The sequence below is a fragment of the Scardinius erythrophthalmus genome (assembly GCF_964197995.2).
Source record: "Scardinius erythrophthalmus genome assembly, chromosome: 2".
Lineage (NCBI taxonomy): Eukaryota > Metazoa > Chordata > Actinopteri > Cypriniformes > Leuciscidae > Scardinius > Scardinius erythrophthalmus.
Genome location: NC_138222.1, coordinates 27477756 through 27496766, shown reverse-complemented (window position 1 = coordinate 27496766; position 19011 = coordinate 27477756). Strand labels below are relative to the sequence as shown.

The following is a 19011-nucleotide window of genomic DNA, read 5'->3' as shown; positions in this document are numbered from 1 at the left end:
AATAAAGTGAAACCTTAATTTTCAGTAATAAGGTACTTATTAAATAAAAATATATTTAGCCTACACATCAAAATAACAACATGGGATAACTGGGATAGAGCAATTAAGCAAGGGGGAAATTATGTGGCCACAAATCACTGCCTGGAACTTAGAGGGAGGAAGGTGAGATGATGAACGGAGCAGACATAAAAAAAAAAACTCAGAACATTTTTCTTGAAATTCAGAGGACATAAGTTGAGATGTAAGGAAACAAACAAATAATTCCTTCAAGCAAATTTAAATTTTAAAAACAAATTGAATGATGATTGAAATCTGACCTAGAAACATGATAGGGTGTGACTACTGCCACTTAGTGGACACGAGCTAGATACTGCTCTTTGAAACTCTATGAATGTGCTTTTGGCAAAAGGAAATAACTGAACATAGGTCTAAATGTTTACGCATGTTACACAACACTGAATATACAAAGAATTATACATAGGCGGAGGATTTACAAAGTGTATTACTGTTGGAATCATGATAGCACCAAAGAAAATAATCTAATTAACCCAAAATATATAAAATAGCCTAAGCTAAATAAATTAAACCAACGAAATTATGAGGGGAAAACGAATTAACAAAGGAAAAAGTTTCAACAAGTGTTTTACTTTCACTTTGCCTTTTTATTTCTTGAATCTTAGACTTAATATATTGCGTACCAGTTAAGTTTTAAATTGCAAGTTGTTAAATTTATTGCTTGTCATTTCTGTTTGTGTTGCCTATAGGCCTATATTGTAGCCTATACTTTCCATAGCCTATATGGCAATCAAATTTCGTTTGTTCTTTTACATAACAAAATATAGCCAAATCTTTGTTTTCGTGTGTTTAACCCCCACCCCTCCTCCCCAAAGATTCACATGTGCATGCATTTGAACTCATGTTCAACATGACGTCAGGAATATGACATTTTCTGTAGGCTGTAACAAGATGTGTAACTACAATTTTTGAGGTGAAAGTTTTTGCTCCACTTACTCCAAGATCTCAAGCTTTTTCAGACGTGTTCAGTGTGTCGCTCTATACATTATATAAGTTGAGCTCACTGTTATTTTGAAAAGTCGGAGGATCCTCCCAACTGACTGTAACTCGCGAGTGTGCATGAGTAATTTACTTTCCTTCCGGATTTTGCCTTTACGTGATCAGGTTTGTTTATGTTTACTGAATCTACGCAAGTTTTGTCGGGAATAACACGTTTTGTAGTTTGGTCATGCAGCGCGTGCGTCCCTACATGCAGCCCTTTGACAACTTGGTTTCAAATTCATTTCGTTCAGCTCGCCTCCTGTTCTTAACGTCCACATTGGTTTATTGCAGGAGGATGTTGGCGGTTTTTGAAGCATAAAGGTTTTTCGCAAACCTGCTAGGCACTAAAATGAGGAGTCGCAGCAATTCTGGAGTTAAACTTGACAACTACGCGCGGATAGTTCATCAGACTATTCTGCGTCATCAAGTGAGTGTTTCATTTCTACACTGATGCTTCCCTAAACTTGTTTTCACTAACCATGCCTTCATTCATTGAAGTTCTTATTGTAGACATTTTGGATCTATCTTAGTTCTTGGATCTGTATTCCTGTACATTATAGGAAAATATTGCAGTTCAGTGTTTTTAGTGTTTTGTTAAGAACAAACAACCAAACACTTGTATAAATATAATGTATAATAAAATTACATCATGTGTAGGGTATTTCAGGGCCAGAGTTTGACCAGGGTCTGGTGCAAAAATAGACACTGAAAAGTGACAAAATCGACCAATTACTTTGTAACCAATGTTAATTTATTTATTTATCTGTGCTAGTGTACTTATTTATTTACTATTTAATTCAAAATTCAGATTGAGTATTTGACATAAATAAAACACGTTATGTGATTTATATGGTTTCAAATAATATACCGTCCTTCATAAAGATAAAGAAAAGAAAAGATACCCATTAAAATAAATTCCTAAAACAATTGGGGTCAGTAAGATGGTTATTGTTTTTTAAAAAAGTCCTTTGGCTCACCAAGGCGGCATTTATTTGGTAAAAATACAGTAAAAATAGTAGGCTAATATTGTGCAATATTATTGCTATATACAATAACTTTTTTTCTATTTTAATATATTCTATAATGTAATTTATTCCAGTGATGGCAGAGCTGAATTTTCAGCATCATTACTCCAGTCCTCAGTGTCACATGTTCCTTCAGAAATCATTCTAATATTCTGATTTGCTGCTCAAGAAACCTTTCTTACTATTATCAATGTTGAAAACAGTTGTGCTGCTTAACATTCTTGCGGAAACTGTGATACATTTTTTTTCAGGATTCTTTGATTAATTGAAAGATTGAACTTTTTTTGTAACTATATAAATGCCTTTACTGTCAATTTGATTTAATGCATAATTTCTGAATAAATGTATTAATTTACTTAATATCTTTCTTACTGATCCCAAACATTGAACAATAGTATACATGATATATAGTTTTACATATGTATTGCTGTATGTGGTAAAGGTAATTCTTGCTTCTTGATTAGATAGTGTGCAATGGCAGAGCAGATTTATCATGTAGCTATTAATCATTTTAACTAGCTCTATTGGTAACTTGTAGAACCCAGTGACAGGTCTGTTACCAGCAAGCAAAGAGCAGCCTGATGCCTGGGTGAGGGACAATGTCTACAGCATCCTGTCCGTCTGGGCTCTTAGTTTGGCCTACAGGAAGAATGCAGACCGCGACGAAGACAAGGCTAAAGCTTACGAGCTTGAGCAGGTACAACCTGGGACGGGATATGTTGTTTTTGTTTTATTAATCCATTACAACTTTTAAGATATTTGTTCAGTAACAACATTTGTTCATGAGGACATATATGCTAGAGAACCCAGAATAGTCAACAAAACTATTCAAACTCAATATGTTCGACTGGATGAAAATCTGTAAACTGTAACAACTGTTGAATAATCTTCATTCGAATGATCTTAAATTAGATGCCACACCAAAATATTCAACCAACCAACCAAAAAAAAAAAAAAGAAAGGTCAGTTGTCTTTTCATGCCCCATGTGTGTATGTATCAGTGTACCTAAGCTGTCTCTTTACAGTGGGCTCAGAAGTGTCATGTTACTCTTGCCTGTGCTATTAAACGATGAGCCGAAAGGTCACAGTTTAGCCTGTTCCAAGTGTTGTTTTTGGAGGCAGTCTGTGTGCACTGATCTCTGTTTTTCTTCTTTCAGAGTGTGGTAAAATTAATGAGGGCACTTCTTCAATGCATCATGCGACAGGTACCATCAGCCATTAACACTGAAGACTGGAGTAATGGCTGCTAAAAACTCAGCTTTGCAATCATTGGAATAAATGTTAAAATATAATATAAAAGAAAACGGTTAATTTAAATTGTAATAATCTACGGCTACACATTATTTTGATTGTCACTTTTAGACATTCTGTTGACTATATGTAAAGTTGCACCTAGATTTCTACTAACTCTCATTAGATTATTAGTTGATTATAGTAGACTGTTAGGGTTCGGGTTGGGATTAGTAGAATAAGTTGACATGTACTTGCAAAGTAACTTATAGTCAGTTATGTCTTTTGGGGAACACCAAAATAAAGTGTTAGCAGATATTAAGCAGACAGTCTACTAATACTCTACTGAGAGTTAGCTGACATGTAGGTGCAACGTTACTTATAGAATCTCTGTTTGGGGACCATCAAAATAAAGTGTTACCTAATTTACAATATTAATAATAACACAAATTACCACTTGTCTGAAGTGCTCTGAAGTGTTCTCTCTTGTCCCCCCACAGCTGGACAAAGTGGAGAAGTTCAAATACAGTAAGAGCACTTTGGACAGCCTTCATGCCAAGTATAGCACTCAGACCTGTGCCGCTGTGGTGGGTGACCGGGAATGGGGGCATCTCCAGCTCGACGCAACCTCCGTCTACCTGCTCTTCCTGGCTCAGATGACTGCCTCAGGTACTCCAGGTCTTACTTTAGAGCTTGCATAACATGACATAAGACACATGAGACTCTTTAGGGCACTCAGTTATTCCTTTAAAGCTGGGACACACCAAGCCTACGTCAAAGAACTAGTGGCGACGAAAGCTGACTTTGTTGTCGCCTCTCGTCAACTGCATCTCGGCCAAAAGGCTGCGCTTGAACACCCCATAAGGACTAAAGGCGACTGTCAACAACCACATGCATTCTGCGCTTGCGTGGAAGTGAATATCCGTCTATATCAGCAGGCATCAATAGTCTATTTTCGTTATTCAAAAAAGGAAACCGAAACTAGGACTGCAGATATATGAACCGTTAACAAAGCAGCGCTTGCTTACCATTTTGAATATCAATCACGCTGATCACTTTTTCTCTTCTGTTGGCTCATGTTATTATGACAATATTCGTGCATTCGAATGCTCAGGTAAGATGACGTAAAATTATAACAGTTAATAAAACATAAAACACAACATAAATAGTCCAGGCCTGGTCCTCTCTCATCCTTCACTGTCGTTGCTCCTCCTTTAACCTCCCAGAGCTCCTCCGTGAGTAACCGCTCCGTTCCCACAGCTCTCGGCCACGCCCTGCTGAAATTTTAGAGATTTCTGTCCCTCCATTTAAAAAGTTCATTACACCAAAACTTTTACTCTTACACAAAAGTTAATTGAAAGATTGTAAAAGTAATCCATATTAATTGAGTGGTTTAATTCACGCTTTCTGAAGAGACACGTTGCAGTGTGCTTGCTTTGATGTTCAAGAACCAACAAGGTTTGCTTTGTCTTTTTAAACAAGCACATTTGTGCTTCCATTTACCATATTTTATGTGCTCTATGTATGTGCATTGATCAGTGTTTATAGCCTAAATTTAATCTGTTCATCATATTATGAAAGAATTGAGTCTCTTCAGAAGACACAGGATTAAACTGCTCAATTCATATGGATTACATTATCAAGTTTTTGAAGCTTGAAAACTTTGGTTACATGGACTTTCAATGGATGGACAAAAATGATAAGAGAATATTAAATATATCTTCATTTTAGTTCTGAAGTTTTATGGGTTTGGAACTACATGAAGGTCAGTAATTGATGACAGAATTGTCATTTTTGACTGACCTATCCCTTCAATTCTATTAATCAAAATTAAAGAAAAATAACCAACAATTAATAGATTTTTGCTGTAATTGTGTGGCCATTGACTTAAGTACATGTGTGTCTAACTAGATTAACTAGTCATTGACAAAACAGCAGTGTGAGAAGAGTAGTCCAAGAATCTGATTGGCTGCTGTCAGTTTACTTCAGCCCAGCATTAACTTCTCCCACTTATATCCTTTGCTGTATCTTATGTCCTTTTAGGGCTGCACATAGTGTACACTCAGGATGAGGTGGATGTGGTCCAAAATCTGATGTTTTACATTGAAGCTGCTTACAAAGTGGCTGTAAGTCTCTCAGCATTCATCATTTAGGCCTTATATATGTTTTAGCTGTGAGGCGCTTTGTGTCTGTGACTGACATTTTCTCCCATTTCTGTTCAGGACTATGGGATGTGGGAGAGAGGAGACAAAACCAATCAGGGGATCCCTGAGCTCAATGCCAGCTCAATCGGGATGGCTAAAGTGAGTCTAATGAAACAAAATAAACAAATTAACTGTCCTTCTTTTTGTCTGTCTCTCTCTCTCTTTCTCGCACACTCATTTCCACATAATGCTGTCAGTCCTTCTCCGAGCAGCTGAGAACTCTCAGACTGGCATGGGGAGGGGGTTCACACTGTGTGCTCATGAACACTGTCTATTAACGTCTCTGATGAACATAACCCAGTGTAACCTCTACATGGCCTCTCTGGTATTAATGTTCCTTCCCAACTTACCCTGCAAGCTTGTGTCAGTTCCATTTGTTCCTCTTGCAACACTTTGCTCAGAGAAGAATGGTTCTGGTTGTTCTCTGTCAGAGAAGACAGAGTACCATTTTAAGGGCAAGGAACTAGCCCTTAACCTCATTAGATACAATGTACCCATTTGAAATTAGAAAATAAGTATTACAAATTAAATTGTGGCAACCTCAATGATTAAACTCTAAACATAAGAGTAATCTCTGGCAGAGAAGGCTATGCCTAATTTGTAGTCTGTGGCCCTGAATTTCAATTCACAGTGAATAAATATAGGCTTTGTTCTGACTGTTGAGTTGAGATTCTTGCTAGGACAAAATACTTTAACAGCCCCTGAATGGACCCTTTGTAACTGCAGGCAGCACTTGAAGCCCTAGATGACTTGAATTTATTTGGGGCCAAAGGAGGACCTGACTCTGTGGTTCATGCCTTAGCAGATGATATCCAGCACTGTCAGGTGAGGTTATAGATATTCCAGGGCTTTAGATTTTCCTATGCATTGTTTTTCAGCATCAGCATGCTTAATAAAAAAATATTAAAATGATTACCATCTTCCTACTACCACATATTTCTCTCAGTCCATTCTGAGCTCCTTGTTACCCAGAGCTTCGACATCTAAAGAGGTGGATGCTGGGCTCCTGTCCATCATTTCATATCCAGCCTTTGCTGTGGAAGACATGGAGTTAGTCAATATCACTAAAGAGGAAATCATCTCCAAGCTCCAGGTCAGAACTTGATCTCCGACATGAGGAACTTGTTTAACAGCCGTCTGTCTCTGACACTAGGGTGGTTTATTCCTTTTACTTGCATTTCTTGTCTGTAGGGAAGATATGGCTGCTGTCGTTTCCTTAGAGATGGCCACAAAACTCCTAAAGAGGTCAGTATATCCAATACACAGACAAATTAGGTCACGCTTTACATCTTATTGGATAATTTTCTGTTTATACAACCCCATTTCCAGAAAAGTTGGGACATTTTGTCAAATGCAATAAAATCAAGAATCTGTGATTAGTTAATTCTCTTAAACCTTTATTTAACTGACTAAAGTACAAAGATTACCAATGTTTCCAATGACCAACTTAAATGTATTTTGTAAATATATTTAAACAAATATTTTGATGGCTGCAACACACTCTAAAAAAGTTGAGACATAGGTAAAATAAAGGTGACAAGATTATAAAAAACAATTCAAAAATCACATATCACAATGCAAGATTGCAACGAATTTTGGTCTTTCACCATCTATCATGCATAATATTGTGAAAAGATTCAGGGAATCCTGAGAAATCTCAGGACAGTAGGCCAAGGCAGGAATTTTTGTGACCTTCGAGCCCTCAGATGGCATTGCATGAGAATCCATCATGCTACTGTGTTAAATACAGCCACATGGGCTCGGGAGTACCTTGAAAAACCGTTCACTTAACACAGTCCGCCGTTGCATCAAGAAAAGAAACTTGAATCGTTGTTATGCAAAGAGAAACCTATACGTCAATTCTTTGCAGAGATGCCACTGAGTTCTCTGGGCCCGAGCTCATCTCAGACGGTCCAAAAGACAGTGGAAATGTGTGTTGTGGTCCAATGAGTCCATGTTTCCGCTTGTTTTTGGGAAAAACAGACATCGGGTTCTCAGTTCCAAAGACGAAAGGGACTATCCAGGTCCAGGTGCGACAGGTGCAAAAGCAAACATCTGTCATTGTATGGATGTGCATCAGTGCAAACGGAATGGGTGACTTGCATGTGTGTGAAGGTACCACTGACATGGAGGCATATATTGGTATACAGAGACATCAAGATGACATCTCTCCTGGGAAGTCCATGGTTATTAGGGCAAGACAATGACAGGCCTCATTCTGCACGTGCAACAACAGAGTGATTTCGCTGACACTCTACACCTGCAGTCTAGATCTTGCTCCTATTGAAAACGTATGGACCATCATGAAAAGGAGACGACGACGATCATGGATTGTTGAGCAGCTGTCAGGCAAAATTAAGCATGCAGCATTTAGTATCTTCAATTCCCAAATGATTAAAAAGGTGATACAGTGGTAAACATGTCCCAAATCTTTTGTAGTGTGTCGCAGCCATATCATTTTTTTTATATATATATTTACATAATACAATTAAGTTGGTCAGTGAAAAAAATGGAAATCTTTTCTTTGTGCTTTTGTCAGTTAAATAAAGGTTTAAGAGAATTAAGGAATCACAGATTCATGATTTTACTCCATTTTACAAAAATGTCCCAACTTTTCTGGAAATGGGGTTGTACAGATACTTTATATGTAGCAGCAAATACATTAAATATTACATTGAATATTAAGAATTATTACAGAAATGTAAATATGTACTGTAGCTGTGTAACTTTTGTCATCTCTAATTATGCATTAAATGTACTAAGTTGATCATAATTTTTCAAATGCATGACCTTTTGTCCCAATAGGACCCCAACAGGCTGTACTATGAATCTGCTGAGCTGAAGCTCTTTGAAAACATTGAATGCGAGTGGCCACTTTTTTGGACCTACCTGATCTTGGATGGCATCTTCATCAACAGTCCAGAGCAGGTAAAATGATGATTTTTAACTACATTCGTTATTTTTTTAATCATTCTCATTCTTGAAGTATGAAAGATTATAATCAAAATTAAGGGTATTTCTACCCTACATTTCTACCAGAGTTAGCCAAAAGAGAGCTAGAATATTATTAGCACACAAAGCATTGAGTGCTACTGAATTGTTTGTCTATTCTTTAGTACACTTTGTTCAGATGTTTTCTAATCAAACCTATTACATGATATATATTGCATAAGTTGTTCAATTGTCAATTGGCTAAATATTTAGCTAAAGATACTGAAATCACCAAAATACTAAGACAAAGTGGCAAAAGCTAATACAGATGCTAATGTGATTGCAAACATAGTGCAGATACTGTTGCAGTAAGGTTAAAGTTACATTTAGTTAGTTAGTTATACTAGTAAAGGCTGGAATACTCTACATAACTTTTGCACAGATTTTTGCCCCAATTTGCAGTCTGGAGGAGTCAATGCTAGTTAGATCCAGTCTGCAGATTTTGGGCAGTTGGAGTTGAAAGATTTCACAGGTGACTGCATAGTACAGTACAGTATGTGATGGATATACACGTTTATCATTTTTTTAAACTTCAGGCTATGATTCTGTCCAGTTGTAGGGTGTCAAACATGTTTGATATTTTAAGCCAATTTTAGAACACACAGGTTGTGTTGTGAAGTGTGTTGTAATCAGAACGACTTTAAAGTCTGGTAGTATGTGATCCTCAGTCATTTAGTGTATGATGCACATTTCCGTAATCATTTACAGTCACATGTAGGATGCCTAGTGTTTTAAAATCTGATGGTAAAAGTTGTGTAGTTTATTTCAGCCTTAAGTGGATTGGAGAGAATTCAGGAGGCTTCTGGCAGCTACTGTAAAGACTTTAGCAAAGGCAAAGCTTAAGAGTGACTTTCTGGAGGTTAAAAATAAGTCAAACAAGATGTTCTCAAGGTTGTGTTGCTCATTTCTGTCCTCCCAGGTTCAGGAGTATCGAGAAGCTCTGGAAGGTATCATGATCAAACAGAAAGATGGTATACGGCTGCTGCCTGAGCTCTATAGTGTTCCTCCTGATAAGGTAAGGCACTATTAAATAGATTTTTTAAAACAAAAAATGGAATATCAGTGAGATTTCACTGGATTCATGTCAACTCAGATTAAATTCAGATGAAATTAGCTTTTTATACTTTTGATAACATACAGTAATTTCTTCCCATTATTTCAGGTGGATGAAGAGTATGTTAATCCTCACACGGTGGAGAGGATCCCAATGGGAAAGTGCCCTCTGAAGTGGGGCCAGTCCCTTTATGTCCTGGGCAACCTTTTGGCTGAGGTGAGAGGTTATAGGTCATGTCTTTGCATACTTCTTCTTTGAAAGCTTTGTACCAAGCACTAGTTGCGTTAGACTTTCTCATTGTCATTTTGATGAACAGGGTCGTAAAAATTCCATCTTAATCTATAATTACCCTTCATTTTAATTTTCATATTTTAATGATAAGACATTTGATAAAATTTTTTTAAAAATGTGAACGGAAAAAAACTACAATTAAAGGCACACTATGCAATTTCCGTTTTTCTCAAACAGCGACCCCTAGAGTGATTCACGTCTGAAATGCGTGCTAGTTTCTTCCATAGAGGCTGCTTCATATGTTGTTGATGTACGTGACGTCATGCCGTTAAGCAAGTCGTGATTCTCGCGAGATTTGTCGGGGCGCCACCTCTCAAACTTGCATTGCTGGTTTTGCCATGTGGAAGACATGATTATGCTCCCCCCTGCTTTGCTATCGGGATGATTCGCCCTACTATAAGTTTGTTTACCATCGAAATTATTTCGAAGCTGTTATATTAAGGTACAAATCTTGCATAGTGTGCCTTTAACTTAAAGGTTGAGCCTATATAGACTAGATTATGGATTTATTTATTTGCAGCATGCCCTCCTTCTGCACCAGTGGCCACCAACTGGACAGGGGTGGGAATTACAGTTGCAAGTTAGAGTAGATCACCCTCAGTATAATCTGTCAAAATGGATGGCCTTCCGATATTTTTCAGTCACTGCTAAAAAAAAAAAAAAATCAGTCAATGACTTAAAATATTTGGTTAACGCGCCTTTCGTACCGTTATATTTGGGGAAGTATGAGAAACACCTCTACCTTTCCTATCCATTTCAGGGGTTTTTGGCTCCTGGAGAGATAGACCCTTTAAACCGCAGGTTCTCAACCATCCCTAAACCGGATGTTGTTGTACAAGGTATTTTTCAAAAAAATTACCAATAGCACATGTGATGCATTGCATGGTTAAAATTCATCTTGATGTTTGCATTTTGTTCTGATAAGTGTCCGTCCTTGCTGAGAATGAAGATATTAAGGCACTCCTGCAGAAGAATGGGATTGATGTGGAGACAGTGGCAGACATTCACCCTATCAGAGTGCAGCCATCTCGGGTTCTCAGCCACATTTATGCCAGACTAGGTAGGAAGTGGTACACCATAAAGTCTCACTTGATACTAGTATTAAGAAATACAAAAACACGCTATTGCTTTTGACAGTCAATTATATTTTTAGTAGACACAAATACTTGTTTCATGTAATGGTGCATGTGTGTGTTTGCCTTTCTCCAAGGGCGTAATGAGAGACTGGGGCTGACCGGCAGACCTTACCGTAGGATTGGCGTGTTGGGAACTTCCAAGCTTTACATCATCCGCAACACCATCTTTAGCTTCACACCTCAGGTTCATCATAATGTGCTGAACTAGGCATGTTTGAGCCTTATGTTGACTTAGAGAGCCACTGCTTATCACCCAGCAGAAGTTAAATAAAAATAAGTTGGTGAGGCAGAAATGACCCACATAAAGCTTTTAAAATATACCCTAAAGGCCAAATGTTTTTTGTCTTTTCTCTTTCTTTTCACATGATTTCACATTACTTCATGTCTCTGGGTTTGTCACGTTGCTGTACTGTAGTTCATAGATCATCAGCAGTTCTATCTGGCCCTGGACAACAAGATGATCGTGGAAATGTTGCGCACTGACCTGTCTTACTTGTCTTCTCGCTGGAGGATGACTGGTCGTCCTACCGTCACCTTTCCTGTTTCCCAGACCATGCTTAGTGAGTAAAAACTGGTGCCTCTGGTAAATGTAGGGTCAACGGATAACAATATTAAATTTGAAGTGTGTAGGTTTTTCCTAATTTTTTGTGTGTAACTTCTTAGACCATGACCACACAGACTTGGAACCTGCTGTGCTGGCCACGCTTAAGAAGCTTCAGGATGGCTACTTTGGAGGGGCAAGGTCAGATAATGAGGATTTAAATAAATATCATGTCATCAACTATACACATTCAAGGGCAGTCTCCGCTCACCTGCTTGCTGCTCTCAATTTTGCTAGGATCCAGACTGGAAAGTTATCTGAGTTTGTGACCACGTCTTGTTGTGCTCATCTGAGCTTCCTCGATTGTGGTAAGACACGCTCCAGTAGGAGCTGGGATGAAGATGATGATGTTGAGGACAGCTACTTTAGTGGTGCTGTGCATGACCTGAACTTCAGTGATGGTAAGGGGAAAGAAAGAATATTCTGGCAAAGAGATTTTGTTTGACAATGACTTTTGAAATGGTCAGATACTGATGTGGGTAATGTGAGTTGAATTCCTTGATGTAGGGTTGTGATTTAAATCTCACATTAGTAAACTCTCTCTTTCTTTGTTTTCTAATGCATTAGTTATTTTTGAATCATTTTCCATCATTTTCCATTGATTTTATGCCTAGGCTACATTTTAGCATAAATGTTCCCACATTTTATTTATTTTGATGTTTTGTGTCTGATCTTTTGGAAGAGTTTGTGTAATGGATTTTAAGTTTTTATACAGTTTTTATAATGTGGAATTTGCTGGACAAAACATTTAAACATCTCTGACCTTCAACTCTTCTGGTTTATTTTGGCATCTTAGCCTTTTTTCTCTACCATCATTGCAAAATGTGTTATTTTTATGTTGATCATTTGCAGTGAGCACTTGCAGTGTGAAAAACGCATCATGTTGTTTCTTGCATTGTTTATATTACTTTCTTGTGATTTTAATTTTTTTTCAAATTCCTGCAAGAAATTAAACGGATTATTGATTAATTTAAAAAAAAACAAATAATCTGCATTATCAAGCTTGAATGATTCTCCAAGGAATGCATTTACCCTTAAGGTGATGATACATGGGACAACTTTTTTGAGCAATGTTCCTTGGGCACTTTCCCATTGAGAATGGGCTACAAATTTCTATCTGGATATTTTAGATCGGTCGTGGGCTCTGTCTCACCTGGTTTCCAGTTGACGGCAAAATTGCCCAGCAACATTGCTCAAAAAGTTGCCACGTGTATCATCACCTTTAAACTGCAGGCTGTAATGTCACACAATCAGTTCTGTTTTGGTGCATTGCAAACTGTTTTACTTGAGCATCTTGCTGCTCATCGCCACCTCCAACCAAACAACCTCTCTTTCTCTCATCTCTTTCTTTCTTATCCTGACTTTTCTAACCCTTTTTCTCAGATACAGATGATCTAGCACAATACCTGGACCAGCTGTTAACTGCAGCGGTGCCTCAGCGGAGAGTCGAGGGAGAGGCAAAAGGACTGAGTCGCTTCAAGGCTGTAGCCACTAAGACACGTGAGATGGTGTCTCTGATGAACAAAGCCAAGGAGCTCCAAATCCACAGTGAGCTGAACTAATGAACTCTTACACGTTGAAGGGTAATTTTTAGGGATGCAACAACCAACCGATATGGCAAATAGTCAGCAATGAATCTCAATTTTTTTTAGTTGGGTCTAATACTGCTAATAGAATCATTGCAGCAGTAAAAAAAAATAGCAAAGGCAACAAGGCAAGATGCAGTGGAAATAAAGGGCAGAATGCATGAATGGAATTAAAAGCATTTAAAAGCTTAAAGGTGTGTAGTTTCACCTGGCCAGGCTGCCACATAAAGTGCTTCAAGAGCCTGATCCTTTTTTACATTTAAAGGGATTGTTCATCTAAAAATATAAATTCTATCATTGTATACTCGCCCTCATGTCGTTCCAAACATGTCAGCAAAAGAAGATATTCTTTTATTTTTTGGTGACCATTGACTTCCACTGTATGGACATAAAAACACTGTCCATACGTTTCTCAAAATATTGTCCTTTACTTTCCACAGAAGAAAGAATGTCATACAGGTTTGTAATGACATGAGGGCGATTAAATGATGACAGAATTGTAATTTTTGAGTGAACAAGCAACAATTGAGGCATACTGAAGGAAAAAGAAAAAAATCCAAATCAATCAGGCATTCTAACAAGGCAAAGAGTACACCATTTGCCTGTCTACATTTCTATTCAGGTTTGCCTTGTCTTTTTTTGTTCCTTGTCTGTTTTTCAGATGTGCACATGTATCTGCCCAATAAGCTTTTCCGCTCCCCTCAGCCTGCGCTTAATCTAAAAGATTTCCCGGGACCACGGACCAGTCATGTGTGTATATGCAGACACACAAAGGATCTTTTAAAAATACTGAGATGACAGAAAACTCTTTAATATGTTTAATTGAACTCTGTAGAGTCCAGATGTGCCCATGTCCTCTGAATATAACCTGCCTCGGGACACTTGTGGCGGCATTGACTACAGTGGTCTAGTCCAAGTGCTTAAAGACACAGAGAGCCTTCATGATCAGGCAGACATCCTCTTCATCCTTTTCAAAGACAAGTAAGTCCCTTGCCACATTTGAATCAGAGTTATGAGTGTGGACACCTCTATAGAGTTGTTTTTATTTGGTATTAAATCTAATGTGTTGTGTGTTTTCTCACAGGGGAATGGATTGGGATACTCAGCTGCATGGGAACGGCACCACTGTTAAGAGTTTGCTGGTGGAGCTCTATGAGAAGGCAGGAGAACTACGCTGCTGGGATCTCATCCGAATGATTTCAGGCATGCTCCGCAAGAAAGTGGAGGAACTGGACTGGGTAAATACAAGCTTGTGGTAAAAGGAACTATAATACCGGCTATTAGCATTTCTCACAACTCTTTCTGTTAGATCGGCACTCTTACTTCACAGGATAAGATTATTGTACAGAATGTACTTCATGAATTGTTCTGTATTTTGCTTGATGGTCATGTTTGTAGGCCTGCTCAGATTTGCTGGCCCATCAGAAACACTTGACAGTTGGTTTACCGCCAGAGCCCAGAGAGAAGACTATCACTGCGTGAGTTTTCATATTCCCAGCTCAGATGACACTAAAACGCTGCACAATATTGGTAGATTGTGTGTGTAATCTGGATGTTTCTCTGCAGGCCTTTGCCTCTTGACCAACTTGCCATACTTATTGATCAAGCCAGCGAGAACAACATCACTATCGCCATCCTCACACAGGTTACACACAAACATATGTTGATTTTTCACTACTGTTCAAAAGTTTGTGGTCAGTAAGATTGTTTTTTTAAGGAATTTATACTTTTATTCAGCTAGGATGCATTAAATTGATCAAAAGTGACACTAAAGATTTATAATGTTACAAAATATTTTTTTCTCTCAATGTTTTCTTCTGAACTTTCTATTCATTAAAGAATTCTGAATTTTTTTTATCAGTTCTCCACAAAAATATAAAGCAGATCAATTGTTTTCAACATTGATAATAATAGGAATTGAATGATTTCTGAAGGATCATGTTGCACATTACTTTAGTAATGACACTGAAAATTCAGCTTTGCCATCATATGAATAAATTTCATTTTAAAATATGTTCAAATATAAAACAGTTATTTTAAAATGTAAAAATATTTCACAATATTACTATTTAAACTTTATTTTTGATCAAATAAATGCAGCCTAAGTGAGCATAAGAGACTTACAAAAAACAATACAAATCCCCCAATATTTTAACCAATAGTGTATGTAAATATTTTAACCAAGAGCACACAGAACTTTTCACTTATTCTGTTGATTGCGGAGGGAAACTATTTGAACACGATAAATTGTGAGATGATAGAACTACTCTTATGTCAGTAGATGAAAGCATTATCAAATTTGCCAAAATATTTCATAATTCATGTTTTCAGTAAAATTCTGTGTGCTGATTCCTATCAGGCCTTGCTTATAAAATATTTGTTGAGGTTTGTTTTCAATGTATATGTTTGTTTTTGTATATGTGTTAGGAGATCATAGTGTACCTTGCAATGATCATCAGAACGCAGCCCAGTTTGTTCAGTGAGATGTTTCGGCTGAGGATTGGCCTCATCATTCAGGTTATGGCAACTGAGCTGGCCCAATCTCTAAACTGCTCAGGTACTGCATTTATCATTCATCATGTGTTCATAGTGCATTTTAGGAGATTTGAGGATGTTTGTATAGTTTTTTAAATAATGTTTGTATAATATTTGATATATATTATGTGTGTTGAAGGTGAGGAGGCCACTGAGAGTCTAATGAAACTGAGTCCCTCTGAGTTGAAGAATCTTCTCCACCACATTCTGAGCGGCAAAGAATTTGGTGTTCAGAGAAGTGGTGAGTGACTTCATGAAATAGTTTCCTGTACTTTTGAGCTGGAAAATCTCAAATATACGTGTCAGTACATTTAGCATTGCATTTCTCTGGTTGGTTTGGTTGTCTGAATGCTTGCATGTTCTCTGTTCAGTTCGTTCAGTTGAGACCGGCGCCAGTCCTGTCATCTCCATCCATGAGGTCGGCAATGTTGGTGCCACCAAGAGTGAGCGTGCAGGCATCAGCAAACTAAAGAGTGACATGAAGATGGTAGGCGACTGCACATCCAGAACCAAAAAACATACAAGCCAGATATTACAAAAGCAAAAATTAAAACACTATAGCTACTATGTCTTGTCTCTATATGTTTAATAGTGTTTAAATGTTTTCAGCTGGAAGATCACCGATTGTCATGGTCGATCCAAAGTAAGGTGATGTGTCTAATGAGCCGTGACTCAGTCTCATGTAATGTGGTCTAATCTCAAATTAAGTTCAACAACTCAAAAATGTCAAGAGAAAACGTGACATCATCTGCTCAATTTGGTTATGGGGTGTGTTAATGTTATGGGAGGAAATCCACTGTACGTCTAATTTTAAATCTGGATATCGCATTAAAGAAAATGTACAGGTTTCACGGGGTCTGAAGGTGCATGGCATGGTGTTTAATTCCATGGGTAATGTGAACATAATTGTGGAAGGAGGCTCAAAAGAGTTTTGTCATGTAGAAAGTTTGTAAAACTGTCCATCCCCGTGTCTGTCTTTTCCCTTTGTAGACATTATCAGGTCAATCCTTCGACACAGGAAGTGAATGGACAATGGAGCCAGGGGTAAGTGCTTAGTTCTTCATTTTTTGAAGGGTAAGATTAGGCTACAAAGAGTTGCAAAATGTGCAAATAGTCTGTGTAAAAATAATTTAATTATTCAATGTGCTGTAGGAGTCCTAAAACTCTCTATTGAACTAAGTCAATTAAACCAAGTCAAACTTGGTGTCTGTAAACACCAGAATTATGAAGTCACATGCCTTCCTAATCATCAGATCAAAGTTTTGTGAAGTAGATTTTCATTTTATTTGTCATGAAGAAACCATTTCTTGAATAATACAGTACGCCATACCACTAACCAAGAAATTGGTCAAATTGTTGACCTGTGCTAAAATGTGACTTGCAGAGGTACCGGATGCCTTCAATTGATGGGTTTGACAGCTCGGTGAGTGTCGGTGCGTCCCGGGACAGTCGGCAGGGCCAGTGGCTGCGCAGAAGAAGGCTTGATGGTGCTCTCAACAGAGTTCCTGTGGGCTTCTATCAAAAAGTCTGGAAGATTCTACAGAAGGTTGGAAGAATTAAAGCAGTGTTATGTTAATAACATATGAAATAGTTCTGTGATTATGTGAGACCTAGAAGAATAACAAGTGCTGTAAATGGTAAAAATATGAGTTTATAATTACGACAATGCTTTAAAATAATATTGCAATATCAAGCATCATAATGAGCTGTTTTGTACAGCTAAAAATAACTGTAAGCCGATGATGCTGGAAGCCTCGTACATTCAAGTTACAAATGATCTTGTCTGCTCTCATGTAAAAAATAATGGATAGCAAAATATTTTTATGCAAAATGGTGAAATACATGATTTTTTTTTCTCCCTGCAGTGTCATGGCCTTTCAATAGAAGGCTTTGTGCTCCCATCTTCTACTACAAGAGAGGTTTGGGCCCTTTTAAAAATCATTTAACATGTTGCGTTAATTGCTTTCTGTAACTTTGACTGCAAATGTCCTTCTCCACCACTCTCCCTCTCTCCAGATGACCCCGGGTGAGATTAAGTTTGCAGTACATGTAGAAAGGGTGCTGAACCGTGTCCCTCAGCCTGAATATAGGCAGCTGCTGGTGGAAGGAATCCTGGTACTTACAATGCTGGCTGATGTGGACATACAAAGCATTGGCAGCATCATCCACATAGAGAAGGTTGTTCACATCGCCAATGACATGTTCTTCAAGGACCAGGTATGGGTATTTAACTAAAAAAAAATTATGGTATATATTATGGTATGTGTTGTCAACAATATATTATCAACAGATATTTAAAAAAATCTCTTCTCTCTCCGTCCTGCAGAAGGATCTAGGTGCAGAGGACAGTATTTTAGAAAAGGATCACTCTACAGGCATCTGCCGGCTCCTATATGACACTGCACCCAGTGGCCGCTATGGCACCATGACTTACCTCACTAAAGCTGTGGCTACCTACGTCCAGGACTTTCTGCCTAGCGGCGCCTGTACCGTACAGTGATACCATGAAGTTTTTAAATAGTATCGTTTTTTATTGTATAGTGAAAACACCACTGTTTTAGAGCAGTTATTGAGTTATTTGTGTGAGGTGGATGATCAAAGCAAAATATGTGACCGTTTTGAACAAGACTGAATAAACTTGTTGACCACACGCTTTGGAAGTTCAGTTTGATGGTGTTGTCTTGTCACTCAGTAGTCCTTTAATAGGTTCTCCATAGACCTTATAGTGTGGGTAGAGCCATATTTAATTTGTGACAGGAATTTAAATTAGCCAGTGAGGACAGTGTGTTCAGTGTGTATTGAACAAAATGCAGATTATTCAACTGATGAAAGTAAAACAAGTAGTGTTTTTTGAAAATCACATGTGATCTAGTATGTTTATAGTGCATGTCATTGTAAAGACTATAGGTGTATCTCTTGCAGCCTCATTTTCATCCATGTAAAATTTAATATGGACGTCTATCCTGACTTAGGTCTATTAAGCATGAAACTCAATTTTGTACTTTTTGGTTATTTTCCAGCATATAAATAAAGGTACTGGATAAAATATGATGAGTTGTGTGTTTACAAATTACAATCCACAACTAATGGAGAGGCGTGACTTGTGTATAGATGTGTTTTAGGCTTAGCATTTGTGGTCTTTACTGCTATTTTACAAGTCAATAGTAGATGTTTGGTTATATAGAAGCCATAATGGGATAGTAACTTTTATTTATTTTGCTTAATATAATACATTACAACTGAATAAAAATGATATTTAAATAAAAAAAAATGATTTATTGAATTATCCAGATATTTGTCCG

At 37.7% G+C, this 19011-nt stretch overlaps 1 protein-coding gene across 2 annotated transcripts; it reads left to right on the top strand.

Moving 5' to 3' along the window:
* The first annotated feature begins 798 nt into the window (after positions 1-798).
* Positions 799-18998, top strand: phka1a (phosphorylase kinase, alpha 1a (muscle)). Of its 2 annotated transcripts, XM_081393607.1 has the most exons (34): positions 799-1179; positions 1348-1483; positions 2620-2778; positions 3239-3286; positions 3812-3980; positions 5355-5437; positions 5534-5614; positions 6242-6340; positions 6462-6608; positions 6707-6760; positions 8321-8443; positions 9426-9521; positions 9669-9776; positions 10612-10690; positions 10777-10911; positions 11062-11171; positions 11403-11547; positions 11651-11729; positions 11826-11989; positions 12972-13136; positions 13836-13924; positions 14010-14155; positions 14259-14412; positions 14573-14652; positions 14741-14819; positions 15602-15731; positions 15849-15950; positions 16081-16196; positions 16319-16357; positions 16700-16753; positions 17094-17255; positions 17575-17628; positions 17726-17926; positions 18036-18967. In XM_081393607.1, the coding sequence occupies exons 2-34, from the start codon at positions 1406-1408 to the stop codon at positions 18207-18209; spliced, it is 3702 nt and encodes a 1233-aa protein (XP_081249733.1). In that variant the 5' UTR covers positions 799-1179; positions 1348-1405; the 3' UTR covers positions 18210-18967. The 2 variants fall into 2 exon arrangements, with proteins under 2 accessions (XP_081249733.1, XP_081249734.1); XM_081393608.1 differs by lacking the exon at positions 16319-16357 and having other exon boundaries at positions 889-1179; positions 18036-18998.
* The last annotated feature ends 13 nt before the right edge of the window (positions 18999-19011 follow it).